Below are 13,754 nucleotides of genomic sequence, written 5' to 3'. Positions count from 1 at the left end.
TCCCTGGTAGGAAACAGTGTGACAATAAAAGCAGATTGGTTGAGTAACAAAAGCATTGATAAGACCACATATCAATACTGTATGGATTTGGGGGAGGTTATTTAGGCTGAATTGAATCTCCTGCCATGATCTAGATGCCCATGTTCTGGCTAGAGCATGGAAAGTACAGTTCTAGAGTGCATCTGTTTCTCTAGGGAGCCTGCTTGGGCAGGGGGGTTGGACCCGATGATCTCTTGAAGTCCCTTCCAACCCCTACAATTCTGTGATTCTGTAATTCTGTTATCTTTTTACCTAATTTCATCTGAAAAAAAAAAAAATGTAGTTTTTCCATTTGGTGTCTGTGGTGTAAAGCAAGACATAGAAAATGTTCTGTGTTCAAATGGAGTACTGTGTTCAGTTTTGGGCCCCTCGCTACAAGAAGGACATGGAAGTGCTCGAGAGAGTCCAGAGGAGGGCAATGAAGCTGGTGAGGGGTCTGGAGAACAAGTCTTATGAGGAGCAGCAGCAGAAGCTTGGATTGTTCAGCCTGGAGAAAAGGAGGCTCGGGGGCAACCTTATCGCTCTATAGGTACCTTAAAGGAGGCTGTAGTGAGGTGGGGATTGGTCTATTCTCCCACATGCCTGGTGACAGGACAAGGGGTAATGGGCTAAAGTTGTGCCAGGGGAGGTTTAGATTGGATATTAGGAAAAACTTCTTTGCCGAAAAGGTTGTTAGGCATTGGAATGGGCTGCCCAGGGAAGTGGTGGAGTCACCATCCCTGTACATCTTTAAAAGACATTTAGATGTAGAGCTTAGTGATATGGTTTAGTGGAGGACTTGTTAGTGTTAGATTAGAGGTTGAACTAGGTGATCTTGGAGGTCTCTTCCAACCTAGATGATTCTATGATTCTGTGTGATTCTGTGAGAATGGATACAACTTGGGATCTACTTCAAACTGAACTTAAATAAAATTCTAAGGGTGGTGTACCCTCACAAGCTCTTTTAGAAACATGAATGCTTGTGATTCCCTCATACTTTTTTAAAGTGCCACTTTGTTCCCATAGCTAGGTATGCTATCATTTTCCAAAGGACATGAATAAATGTTCTTTGGGAAAATGGGAAGTGGTGGAGTCACCATCCCTGGAAGTCTTCAAAAGACGTTTAGATGTAGAGCTTAGGGATATGGTTTAGTGGGGACTGCTAGTGTTAGGTCAGAGGTTGGACTCGATGATCTTGAGGTCTCTTCCAACCTAGAAATTCTGTGAAATGGGTAAGGATGCCCTAATGAGAGATGGGAGATCATCATTCCCCTATAACTCTTGAATGAAAAAAAGGACATTGATCTTTCTTGAAGTTTGTTTCCAAATTCTGCTCAGACATATTATTTCATAAGGTAGGGTCTAGTTAAACTCCATTCCTGGGATTTTCTGTCCCATCTGGGGGCTAGAAAAATTTCACTTACACAGTCACTTACATGAACATATTCATCAAATAAAAGTAGCAGGATTACTTCTTTAAGAAGATGACTCCCCATTAAATTCATAAGGACGGTATCAACATATTTTCTAAAATGTAGAAATACTGCTGCTTACTTTTAACGCCATGTATTTTATGATAATCTGAAAATAGTTGTTATAAGAATATTACTAGAAAAAATCCACAGAGTTGTCATTGTGCTTAAGAAAGTTGTTTGAGTAGGGAGTTGGAAAGGTGTCATATGAAGGAGCTTAAAGCTCCCAAAATGCTAAAATTGCTGAAATTTACTTTGGTTTTAATCTATGACACTGCAAGTCTGAATGTTAATAGTGTATTACATCCAGTACTGCATGAAAATACCTTGGCAGAGAACCAGATCAGAAAGTAACTTGTGTTTGTTACAGTATAGCAACTATTTGTTTTATAGCATTATTTCAGCAAGAACCTCTGTTGGAAAAGCAGTTGCACCATTTGCACTAATGATTTTTACATACTTAAAGCTTCTGCATAGGAAAAGGCCTGTGTAGTATTCAGAAAATTAATGTGTATGAAGATGGGTGATTCAAAGGAGGCTTTTCTCATGGAGTTTAAAATGCACAGTTGCAGTTCAAAATACAATCCAAATAACATTTTTTAAAAGATTGGTTTAGAAAAGTTAGTTGGAATCCCGAGATAACAATCTTTCATAGAATTGTCACTTGCATGGTGTATGTTTTTGCATTTAAGACACTATCTTTATATGATAAAGAAATCACTCAAAACATCTTCAGTAGCTTATACTATGCACAGCAGAGTTTTCATGGAAGTTTAGGTGCCTGTATCCTATTGGAATGTGTTTATGCTTATGCCTTTTCAGCAGGATCAGAACCCTGTTATATACCTGCTTTTTAACATATGAAAAAAAAAAAAAAAAAAAGAAAGAAAAAAAAAAAAAGAGGTGGGGGGAAGAAAACAAGTGCACATCTGAAAACAACAAAAAACAATCAAACAAACAAAAAAAGCAAGCCACCCCCCATTAATTTTCTATATCCACAGTACAACTGGGACTCAAATTAAAGAGGGATCATTGCATCGCTGTTAGTGCCTTTCACTTCAGCTCCGTGTATGATATTTTTTGCCTTGTACTCCACAAGATGAAATCTGTTTGCTTAATTTTCTCAAGATTTTTGGTATGCTGTTGGCATGATGACATGAAGGAGCCTGATCTCACCTTTTTCTTTTTTATTGTTATTGATTCTTCACCTTTGTAGAACAGACAAACAAAATACATTTTGTCAGATTCTCAAAAACAACATTTCCCGTCTGACCCAGGCCTGGGGCATTCAGGACAGAGAAAGCATGTCATGTCTAAATTGTTTTTGTTTTTGTTTTTCATCACAGAGTTCACATATTTATTGTGGTTGTTGTAACAAAGCTAAAAGACAGCAACCACAATCTTATTGTGGCCAAACCCAAGAAGAGTAGCATACAGACCAGAACCGGTCAGGGGTTGACTTGATTTAAAGCACTTATTCATGTACCATGTTTGTAGCTGCAGAATTGCTGACCTGACACATGGCCAGGGTCCCATATCTGGAGGCCACATCTGTATTTTGCGCTGAGACTTTTTAGATTAAACTAAAATCTCATACAGTATTATAGATATTCTAGCCAAGGTAATTACATAAGCAGAGGAATAGACCATGCACAGAAAAACCTAAAATATAGTTGAAAATTAAAACTTGAATAACAGGTTTGAAATAAACAGCAAGGAATGGAAATAAGAAAGCCTTAAATAGGAAAAAGCATGGGAAAACACTGAAAGTTTAGCTGCTTCCCAGTGGGCAAGGATTTCAGATCAATTCTGAAGCTTTGGGATGTTTTGGGGTAGCCTTTTCCTCCACACAAACTGTCCTTTCAGAATCTGCTGAATAATATTCATAGTTCATGGTTTATAGTCAACACAACAAAATAATTGCCTCTTCACAGAAATAATGTACTTCATTGAAGAGAGCAAAGAAGGAAGAGAGGGACAGTCTATGTAAGGCCATGTGAATATTAGAATTGTTTTTTGCAGTATAGTAATATTCAATATTTATAGCAGAGTTTAATAAATCCAAAGGTTTATTTTATTGTGCATGTGTTTGCTTTCAGCTTGCTTTCATACAGCATGTTATAGGAAGGAGCCGTACACATCATAAGGGAATCTGCATGGAGACAGGTTAACTCTGCAGACTTCATAGAATGTGGAATCATAAAATCATAGAATGGCTTAGGTTGGAATGGACCTTAAAGATCATCTAGTTCCAACCCCCTGCCATGGGCAGGAACACCTCCCACTTCACCAGGTTGCTCAAAGCCCCATCCAGCCTGGCCTTGAGCACCTCCAAGAATGGGGCATCCACAGCTTCTCTGGGCAACCCGTTCCAGACCACCCCATGGGTAAAGAATTTCTTCCTAATATCTAATCTAAATCTTCTCTTTTTCACTTTTAAACAGTTTCCCCTTATTGTATCACTATCTGTGTAAGTCTCTATCCATCCTTTTTATAAGCTCCCATTAAGTACTAAAAGGCCACAATGAGGTCTCCATGAAGCATTCTCTTCTCTAGGCTGAACATCTCCAGCTCTCTCAGTCTTTCTTCATAGGAGAGGTGCTCCAACACCTCCGATCATCCTCATGGCCCTCCTCTGGACCACTCTAACAGATCCACATCTTTCTTGTGCTGGGGGCCCCACATCTGGATGCAGTAGGTCCTCATGCATGTGCGACCTCACAAGGGCAGAGCAGAGGGGGACAATCACCTCCCTCAACCTGCTGGCCATGCCTCTGTTGATGCAGCTCAGGATACTGTTGGCTTTCTGGGCAATAAGTATACACTTCTGACTCGTGTAGAGGTTTTTTTTCCACCAGAACCCCCAAGTCCTACTCTCAATGAATTCTCTACCTAATCTGTCTGCATGTCTGGGATTGCCCTGACCCAGGTGCAGCACCTTGAAACATAGACTTGTTGAACCTCATTAGGTTCACTTGGCTCCACTTCTCAAGCTTGTCCAGGTCACTCTGGGACCTGTCCAGGTAACAATTTCATATCTAATGATGGCTTTGCAAGACCAAGGAAGGAAGTGCCTTCTTGTTGCAAATAATGTGATTTGCACCTGTGTGCTGTACTCCATTGCACTGTTAACAACAACACCTGTGGACCACACAGGCACAAGCCCATATATTAAACAACCTCCATAATATTCACATGAGATGTTTCTAAGGAATCTGTGAAAAAAAGAGGAGGGGAGGGCAGGGGAGGGGAGGAGTGAGTTCTGTTACTGAGTGGCAAGATTCTTTTACACCACAATGCAAATGACATTAACAGTAATTTTGTAGGTTAAATATTGTTGAAAAGGTCTGAAAGTAATCTATTCAGATGAACTTTTTGAGATGTAATCTAGTTTTCTGCACTGGAATCAGGATGTCATTGGTGCAGGGAGAGGGGAAATGATCATGAGGCAGAGACCACGTGTCAAATGTTTTCAGGAGATAATATTCTCTGTGATTGAACTTGCATAATTATTGGGAAGTAGAATTTTCTGCAAAAGAATCACTTGATTTTTTGCTGTCCCCTCTTCTCTCTGTTACCACTTGTAGACTTCTAAAGGGTAAAGCCTGGAATACCAGAACATTAGTCATTCCTCAGTTCTCAGCGCTTCTCCTTAATGTCTTATTTAGAATTTAGCAAAATATTGCCCCTTTCTACATTAGTGTACTGTAAGCATGAGCTCCTTATCTTGCTGATACAGCCTACACAGAGTTTCTCATTCTTAAATAAATATAAAATATTCTGACTTTGCCTGACATGTGTATCAGTGCAAGAAGTTGAAGAGAATTTTTTTCTAATCTTTCCTATTGCTTGAACCAGAGCCAGTTGTACATTTCCAGAACTATGGATTCAGTTTTTATTCTTCCAGTTTGGCAAACTCCAACTTGCCTTGAGCATCTTTAGGAAGCCCATTAGCAGACTTTGATATCTACAGGTGAAATTCTCTCCTAAGAGTAAGTATAATTTGTTAGATCTGCTGTTTATGTCAGAAGCAATTATTTCAGATTAAATCTGGCCTTTTCAATGACACATATTGTGAGTAGAATTCCCTACAGTTTTTGAAATACAAAAGAACTTTATTTGAAATGATATCTAGCTTGCATCAGTATAAACTTTTCATCTAGCTTTCCCTGCAGAAGATTGCCAAGGTCATTCATGAACAGAAACATTATTGATGAGTATGTTAATGGCGTTATAATGTTACATAAAAAGTCATGTAGAAAATGGTACTAAACAGTTGAGGTAAGCAAATGACAAGCTTGATGCAAATTGTGTTTCATAAATTCTGAACTTCACAGTGCTGAATGTAGTTGAGTTGCAGATCTAATGAAGCCTTCTAGGAGTTTCTTATTCATACATTTTAATTTAAGCGGAGTGAAACTTCGGGGAAAATACTCAAGTAATATTTTCAATAACACTTTTTAAATTTATTTTTTTTAGTTCAATTATTCCTATGTTTCAGGTATTTTGAAAGCAGAGAGAGAAATTATATATTCTCACTGTTGAGCACAATTTAAACAACAAATAATAAAAAGTGGTGAATTTTCAGCTGTAATTTGAAAACATTTCTACTCAGATAGGATTTCTAAAAAGAGAATAATTAAAAAGTATTATTTACCTTGAATATACATGTTTCGTTTCTTACTGTTGACATGGTGCCATTTTATTGTTAAGTGAAGGCATGTATTCCTCTTGGAGAGAGCAGAAAAGTGAGACTCTTAGTGAGCATCAGTTCAGTGTACTTGTGTTTGAGTTATGCATTGCTTCTCAAAACAGCTCAACGTCTTGTTCTCTGTAGTCTTAGCCAATAATTAACTTGAGATTTACCCTTTACCTTTCGCAGTCACATAGTCAAAAAAGTCACATATGGTCAAACACAACTACTGTAAATCTAAAGTGTCGTAATACTAAAGACCTGTGGTTTTTTGTTTTTTTTTTTGTCTTTTGTTTGTTTCCTTTTTTTTTTTTTTTTAGATGTGATTGATATCACAGGAGTATTTTTATCTTATACAGCTTTGTAAAAGAAAGGTCTTGCATTTATAGTCCTCTAGTAGCAACCATAAAGGAAAGAAGACCATTTTTGAGAATTCTTTTATATTTGATCTTTTCCTGGTAATTGAAACAAAGTGTCTGGATTCATATTCATGTATTTATTGACTATCTTCAAATGCATCTCATCGTGCTTATACGTTATGGGAGTACTATATGAACTAGTATTTCATAAATAACTTACAGACTGGAGCTGGAAAAATGTAAATATATAGCTGGTGATGAATCCAGATTAGAGTTTCAGTTTATTTGTGGTGTGTACACATTTGTTCAAGCCTGTCTTTCTTGTTTTATGTATATATACAAACACACATATATTTTTAGGAGGGAAATTCTTATCTTTGCTGGTACTCTGACTGTACAAAACAAAACATTTAGCAATGAAAGTGAGTGTATGTAAACGTAAGTTCCTGCAGCAACTGTCAGTAACATACTTCTTTTGTAGGATTTAGTGATCAACAAGCCAAGTCAATTCTGTTGGTCTCTTAAAAGCTACTTAGAAGATTATATGGCTTTTGCTGTATCAATCCAAATTGTACTTAACTGAAAAGTGATAACCTGTGTATGCTTTTTTGTTTTTCAAGTACTGTCATTTCATTTGGCTTAGGGATTTGCATAACATGAAGTCCTGTGATAGTTTCTTGTGGTGTCCTGGTTTTCAGGAAATGCTGCCATTCCAAGGAGGAAACAAATAAAAGGAAAATGATAAATGATTACCATTTTGCTAAGCAATTTTAATCTTTTAGCTTATAAGAATCTAATCCTAATCACTGTAAGGGTAAATAAATTGGTCTACAAGAATATGTGTGGCAAATTTTATCTAGGAGAAGATCAACAGTTTAACTGCTCAACCAATTCTTGTTAATCTAGTTGTTTCTCTACTGATCTAGTGCTCAGTTGTAAGCTAAGAAAAGTCCTCTATCTTTTTAAATCATTTTTTGATTTTATATTCTCTATTATTTTGGTCTGTGGTTTTGTTATTTTAAATATTCTCTTTTTGTGGGAAAGGAATGGAAGAATATCTGTTTCTAAGAGAAGGTATATTTTGACTGTTAAGAAAAACAATGGAGGAATTTCCATTGTACCAATAGAACCTTTTGTACTTATTCGTCTCTTCTCTTCTCTTCTCTTCTCTTCTCTTCTCTTCTCTTCTCTTCTCTTCTCTTCTCTTCTCTTCTCTTCTCTTCTCTTCTCTTCTCTTCTCTTCTCTTCTCTTCTCTTCTCTTCTCTTCTCTTCTCTTCTCTTCTCTTCTCTTCTCTTCTCTTCTCTTTTTCTTCTCTTTTTCTGGCATCATGTCTAATTTCACTACTAGTGTTATTTGCATGTTAGAAACATGAAAATTAAAGTTAGACCTTCATAGTCTTTTGATTTGCTGCCTATCTGTATAGTCTTCAGACCCCCTTAAAAGAAGGGAGAGAAAAGCATAATGAAGAATGAAATTAACTCACACAGTATGCAATAGTGCTGGAAATTAGTAGATATTTCAATAATATAATTAGAATAATAGAAATGTGGAGATTCTGTTCTCATTTAAAGAACAACAACAAAAGGCCTTCCATTGCTCTGAGCAATTCCTTTATTACTTATGCTAGGACTGTAAACCAGCATTCTGTATCTGTATGGATGTTTTTCATTATGTAAAATTCTTTGTATAATGGATCAAATAATATATTGTTCAGTTTAGTGCCTATGTCAAAGATCAGGGAAAAGGGAAAGTAAAAAAAAAAAGGGGAGGGGGGGAGTCTTTTTCATTAAATGCAACATTCAATGCAAGTTTATTTTTAGTCAATGGTTTTCTTAAATTAAAATGAAAGGCTTTATTTTGCTTTTAGATATCTCAGATATTTCAGCTCTGTTTAAATTTTTCATAGCATATTCAGAAAAAAGCTTAGTACATACCAAAAAAAAATTCACCTCCTGTAATTTCTCTCATTTCCATTGTGTGACAAATCCGTGTTTTGATATCATATATTTCACTGTTTTCCACCTTTGACATTTTCGTATGTGGAACCAGCTCATTCCTTTTCTTTCCATGGCTCACTGATGCATTTTATTGTTGTAGCTTCCCAAAAATAACTGTAGAATAATATAGTCAGAAAAGTAGAACTAATGAAAAATGTCATTTTTTTTTCTTAATTCTTCAGCATGGTAATAACATATCTATGTCACATGCGGTGAAATAAGATGTGAAAATTGTTGTATCCCAATAGTTCTACCTTTAAATATTTTCTGTTGTTAAGCAATTTAAGTCACACTGATGAAGTTTCTCTACTCTCTTAAAAAAAAAAATAAAAATAAAAATAAAAAAATAAAGGTTTTAGAAGTGTATGTATCACACAAATGTTGTAAAGTATTGTATTTTCCCCATTTAAAATTGTCTTATTTTCCATGTGATGTCCTGTAATTATGACTAGTATAAAGACTTTGACTTGTCTACCTTTTGTAGGCTCATGGATCCTATTTTATGGAATGTACACAACAAATAAAGAAGGGAAACAGTCATGCTGATGCTGATTTGGATTTCCTTCCCTGCCCTGCTAGGCCAGTGCAGTAGTCTAGGCACAGATAATGCAGCATTAAAAGAGTGTGACCAAATAACATCTGTTGGAAGTATACACCATGACAAAAGTCATGGTGTATAATGGCTAAAAAAAATTAAAAAGAGCATTCTTTGATTTAATTGTAATTTTGATTTTAATGTCCTGTTGTTTTCAGCTGGAGAGGATCCCAAGGAATGCCCTGCCCTCACTGATTTTTTGTGTTGGAATAAGGATTGTATAGAATCTCATTTTGTCTGTGACTATAAACCAGACTGTGAAGACCTATCGGATGAAGCTGACTGCAGTAAGTATCTCTTTGTGTGTTAATGTAATCTCCAGTTAAAATTATAACTTTAAATTCTGTAGCATAGCTCAGGTGGATTCATGCAGCTGCTCAGAAGATAATTACAAGCTGGTTGCCTGTTCCCCCAGCACAGAAGGTCTGATATTTTAAGATCCTCAGAGATGTTTACTGCACAAAAAATATTTGTGTCATTTGGGCACAAAAATGTAACCTAGTCATTACAAAGATTATATAGAAAAAAAACAAAAACAAAAACAAAAACAAAAACAAACAAACAAACAAACAAAAAAAACCCTTTTATTTAAGGAATAAAATCCATAGATTACAATCCAAATTTACTCTGAAAAGATACATAAACTTATTTATTTAATTGAAAGCTTTTTAGGCTGTCAATGTTGAATAATAATAATTAAAAAAAGCTAAATAACCAAATTAATGCACAAGAGCATTTAGGTGTGATTCTGTTATTAAAAAAGTGATTATGCATAAACAAGTCCATCTTTCAGATTAATCCTGTTTTTGCAATCTGAGTCATGTTGCTACCACATATTCATTGTTCTTTGTTCTTGCTACTACTGCAGAGCTATGACAGTGTATTCTTCCTATTACATTATTCAGAATGATTGGACAAAATCCAGTGTGTTTATATTTCTGCAATCCTGGTGAAGACTGAGACAAAATTTGCCTGCAGGAATTCTTTACTAATGCTATTTGAGATGGACGGACACAGCACAATTTTAAAAATCCAGATCAAATTAACAGTCTTTCCAATTCAGATTTGAAATTGAAAAGCAGTAAAATGTTGTGCTGTTTTCTTCCTCCATTTTTTTTTTTTTTTTGACAATAATTTTCCAGACCAGACATTTGGAGCAGGAAGTTTAAACAGTCCATATATGTAATTCAGTAATAAATCTAATTCTCAATCTTCAAACTGCCAGACCAAATTCTGCCATATTACACATATGGTTAAAAGTAATCTTGATAGACAGAGAAAATAATGGAATCACATACATCAATGTTCATACTGCATTGAAGCCCAAGTACTCAATTGAAATTTACTCAATCGAAATTCACCAACACTTGGCACTCCCTTGAAAATCAAAGGCATTTCCTCTCACATATTTTTGCTAAATGCTTTGACTGGACTGGGTACAGAAATAATGACCCATTACCTGGTCATGTAAATTACACTGTTTTAGACAGACAATAGATTTTAGTAGACATGAAAATGTCACTACATGACATTTAACTTGGACTTTCTCCCTCTTTATTGTTTTTGTAAAAGTAAATGGCAATTCTGAAGTACATATGCTGATGCTGGTGTCTCTGTTTCTGGTTTTGCTTCTACTGCAGTGCTTTGCATTCCAGTGAATTTTTGTGAACCATGTGGGCGGAAATGAAAAGTTGAATGATAACTTCCAGAGGGTATCTTTTTCAACTAGACAATTTTTAAACAGATATTCCATATTTCCTGTCTGTAGTATGCATATTTTTTCAGTAATTAAACAAAGTAAGTATAGCAAAATACACTGTAAACTCATCCTTTTAACATTTTACAGACCTAACAAAGACCCAGTAAATCGGAATTGCTGTCCAAAGTAAATAGCAAAATAATGATCAGAAAACTATCAAGGAATATAATTTATTCTGTAAATATTGTTACAGGATATAGTAGTTTCCTTAGAAAGGCTTGCCTGTGTTGTCTGGAGGGGCTGTAATGGCATCAACTTTCTTTTCTTAGTCAGATAATAAATGGTGATATTTCAGGCCATAATTTTTATTGAATCACAGTAAAGCAACCTAGTGTGCAATAGTGCAAAAAACTTTTTCCAAGGGAAACAAACAGACAAAAAACAAACTGATCTCTTTAAATAAATACAGTGAAATACCCTTTCATTGTACATGGAAAAGCTACAATGAAATTTTGAAATTACATCAAAACATTTTCATCTCTCTTTGGTCCAGGTGTTGCTGCAGAAGTGACAAAATAACATGGCAAAATAAGAGACAGAATGTAATGTAATCTCATGTACAAAGTACCCAGATAAGTCTCAAGTATAATGTTACCCTACCAGATATATTAGATCGAACAAATGAAGTAATGATGAAAAAAATGAACATTTGAAAACATTTGAAAATGAAAAACAAATTAACATTTGGGTAAATGCACATTTTCTCAAGCATATAGACTCAAATAAACATTAAGAGGCAAATATACAGGTATATATATATATATACACAGGTATATAATATATAATAATATATATATATTATATACCTGTATATAATATATATATATACAGGTATATAATATATATATATATATACAGGTATATATATACACACACATATATATATATATATATATATATATAATCCTCTATTTTTAATGCTATTTTTCTTTAGTCCATAGTTACCTGCTATCAGCTCTGAAAACTTTGACCAAAGTACATTTATGTTTATAAAGTAGGTTCACTCAAGCAGAACATCAGGATTTACCTAAAAAGCACAATTATTTTACATAACATAAATACATAAAACATAAATATTTTACATAACAGAAAGAGTTGTCTAACTATTTCCATCTGGAAATAGAAACCTAATATTTTAAGGAATTTTTTTTTAAGGAAAAAAAAAAGTTAACTCTTTTATCACAAAAGAGTAAATACCCACAGAGAAAGCCCTTCGTAGTCAAACCTGCCCCATGGCAAGTTGTTATGGCCACATTTGCCTACAATTTTCTTATTTTCTCAGAGTTCAAATTCCAGGCTCATTTTCTACTATAACTTTATACCAGTGTAATTCCAAAGAAGCCAATGGGTGATAATCTCCTGAAGAGCAATTCCCTTGTGCAGGATTTAAAATATACATGTAATCTGGATAAACTAAATTGTATCCGCATAGCCTGGTGAAGTCTTTTATAAAAAAATAAAATAAACTCAAAGAAATTACTCTATGCTTCATTCCATTCATTCAGGCAATCTTGCAAAATTTTCATTCTCTTTCAATAACCCATTGGAAGTACTGAGGTGAAAAAAGCACACATGAAAGCAGTTTCAATTTTAATGAACTGCACTCAATTATACACCCAGATTTGATTAATAGCAAACCTCACTGTTGATGAACCAACTAGAGGAGTGCTTGAATTATTGAAATAAAAGCAATTTTTCAGATAAATGGAACAATTGTCTTCTGAAGGCTTCTAAGTACGTTCTGTTTACCCTAAAAATAAAAAGTACCCAGGAGGTGCATATATGTCAGGTGATTCCATCAACCCTGTAAATACTGATTATAAATATTTAACATAATTACTTTCTAAATGTACTGTTAAAATATTAGGGTAAAATTCCTGAGGACAGGTAATCTATTATGAATAGTATAAATTCCATATATAAATTCGTTTGGACTTTTATCTTTTTAGAACTGTACAAGAAAATTGTAATTCCTGTTGAGATTAATGGATTCCCTTCTTTGCTCTGCCATGCTTCACTGAGTTTCCATGAAGATTGTAATGCAGTGTCAGTGTGAACACTCAGTGTATTTGTGTATTCCTTTCACAATTTCCAAAGGTCATGCTGCAAATAGCACTAACAGAATGGCTGAGGTTGGAAAGCACCTCTGCAGATCTAGTCCAACCTCCTGTTCAAAACAGGATCCATTAAAACAGGTTGCCCAGGGCTGTGACCTGTTTAAAATATCTCCAAGAACGGAGACTCAGCAACTTGCCTGGACAACACAGACAAGTGTATGGCCAGTGCAACAGTATAAGTAAAGGAAAATAAAATCATATAATTTTTTATCCTTCAATGGAATTTCCTGTATTTAAATTTATGCCCACTGCCTCTTGTCCTGATATTAGGCATCACTGAGAAGAGTCTGGATTTGTCTTCTTTAAACCCTCAAAGCAATTATTTATGCCCACTGACGCACACTATGCCTGTTCTTCTCTGGGCTGAAAAGTCCCAGCTCTCTCAGTCTCTCCTTATGATAGATACGTCAGTCTCTTGTAGTAAAGTAAGAGTACAGTACATTACAAAACAGTACAGATCTTTCTTCTAGCATTCAATGAGATATAGGTTCAATAAAGGTTATTCTTCTTTTAAGATATTTGTCCTAGACGTTTAACTATGGTGAGAAATATTTACAGAAAAGCAAGTCCAAAAGCTTTACAGTCTGTGTGTATGCAGATCTTGTTCATACAATACAAGTTGATAGTGATAAAAGTTCTAAAAGTTGTCTACAATTTACATGTTTGTTTTTTTTTTCTATCTATATATTTTATACCTAGACAATGATACATAAATAATTGTATTTTAATGTTGCAGAATACT

The 13,754-nt window shown here is 34.9% G+C and overlaps 1 protein-coding gene across 1 annotated transcript in view; it reads left to right on the top strand.

Moving 5' to 3' along the window:
• MALRD1 (MAM and LDL receptor class A domain containing 1) overlaps positions 1 to 13,754 on the top strand; it is a gene marked incomplete at both ends in the record, with an annotated part of 250,796 nt that overhangs the window by 153,728 nt on the left and 83,314 nt on the right. The window contains one exon of the mRNA XM_082753206.1: positions 9,295 to 9,423. Within this exon, the coding sequence (XP_082609332.1) occupies positions 9,295 to 9,423 (129 nt within the window). The remainder of the gene's footprint in view (positions 1 to 9,294; positions 9,424 to 13,754) is intronic.

The sequence above is a fragment of the Aythya marila genome, assembly GCF_965140915.1.
Source record: "Aythya marila genome assembly, chromosome: 2".
Lineage (NCBI taxonomy): Eukaryota > Metazoa > Chordata > Aves > Anseriformes > Anatidae > Aythya > Aythya marila.
The sequence above is the reverse complement of the archived record's forward strand: the minus strand, read 5'-3'. Positions and strand labels throughout refer to the sequence as shown.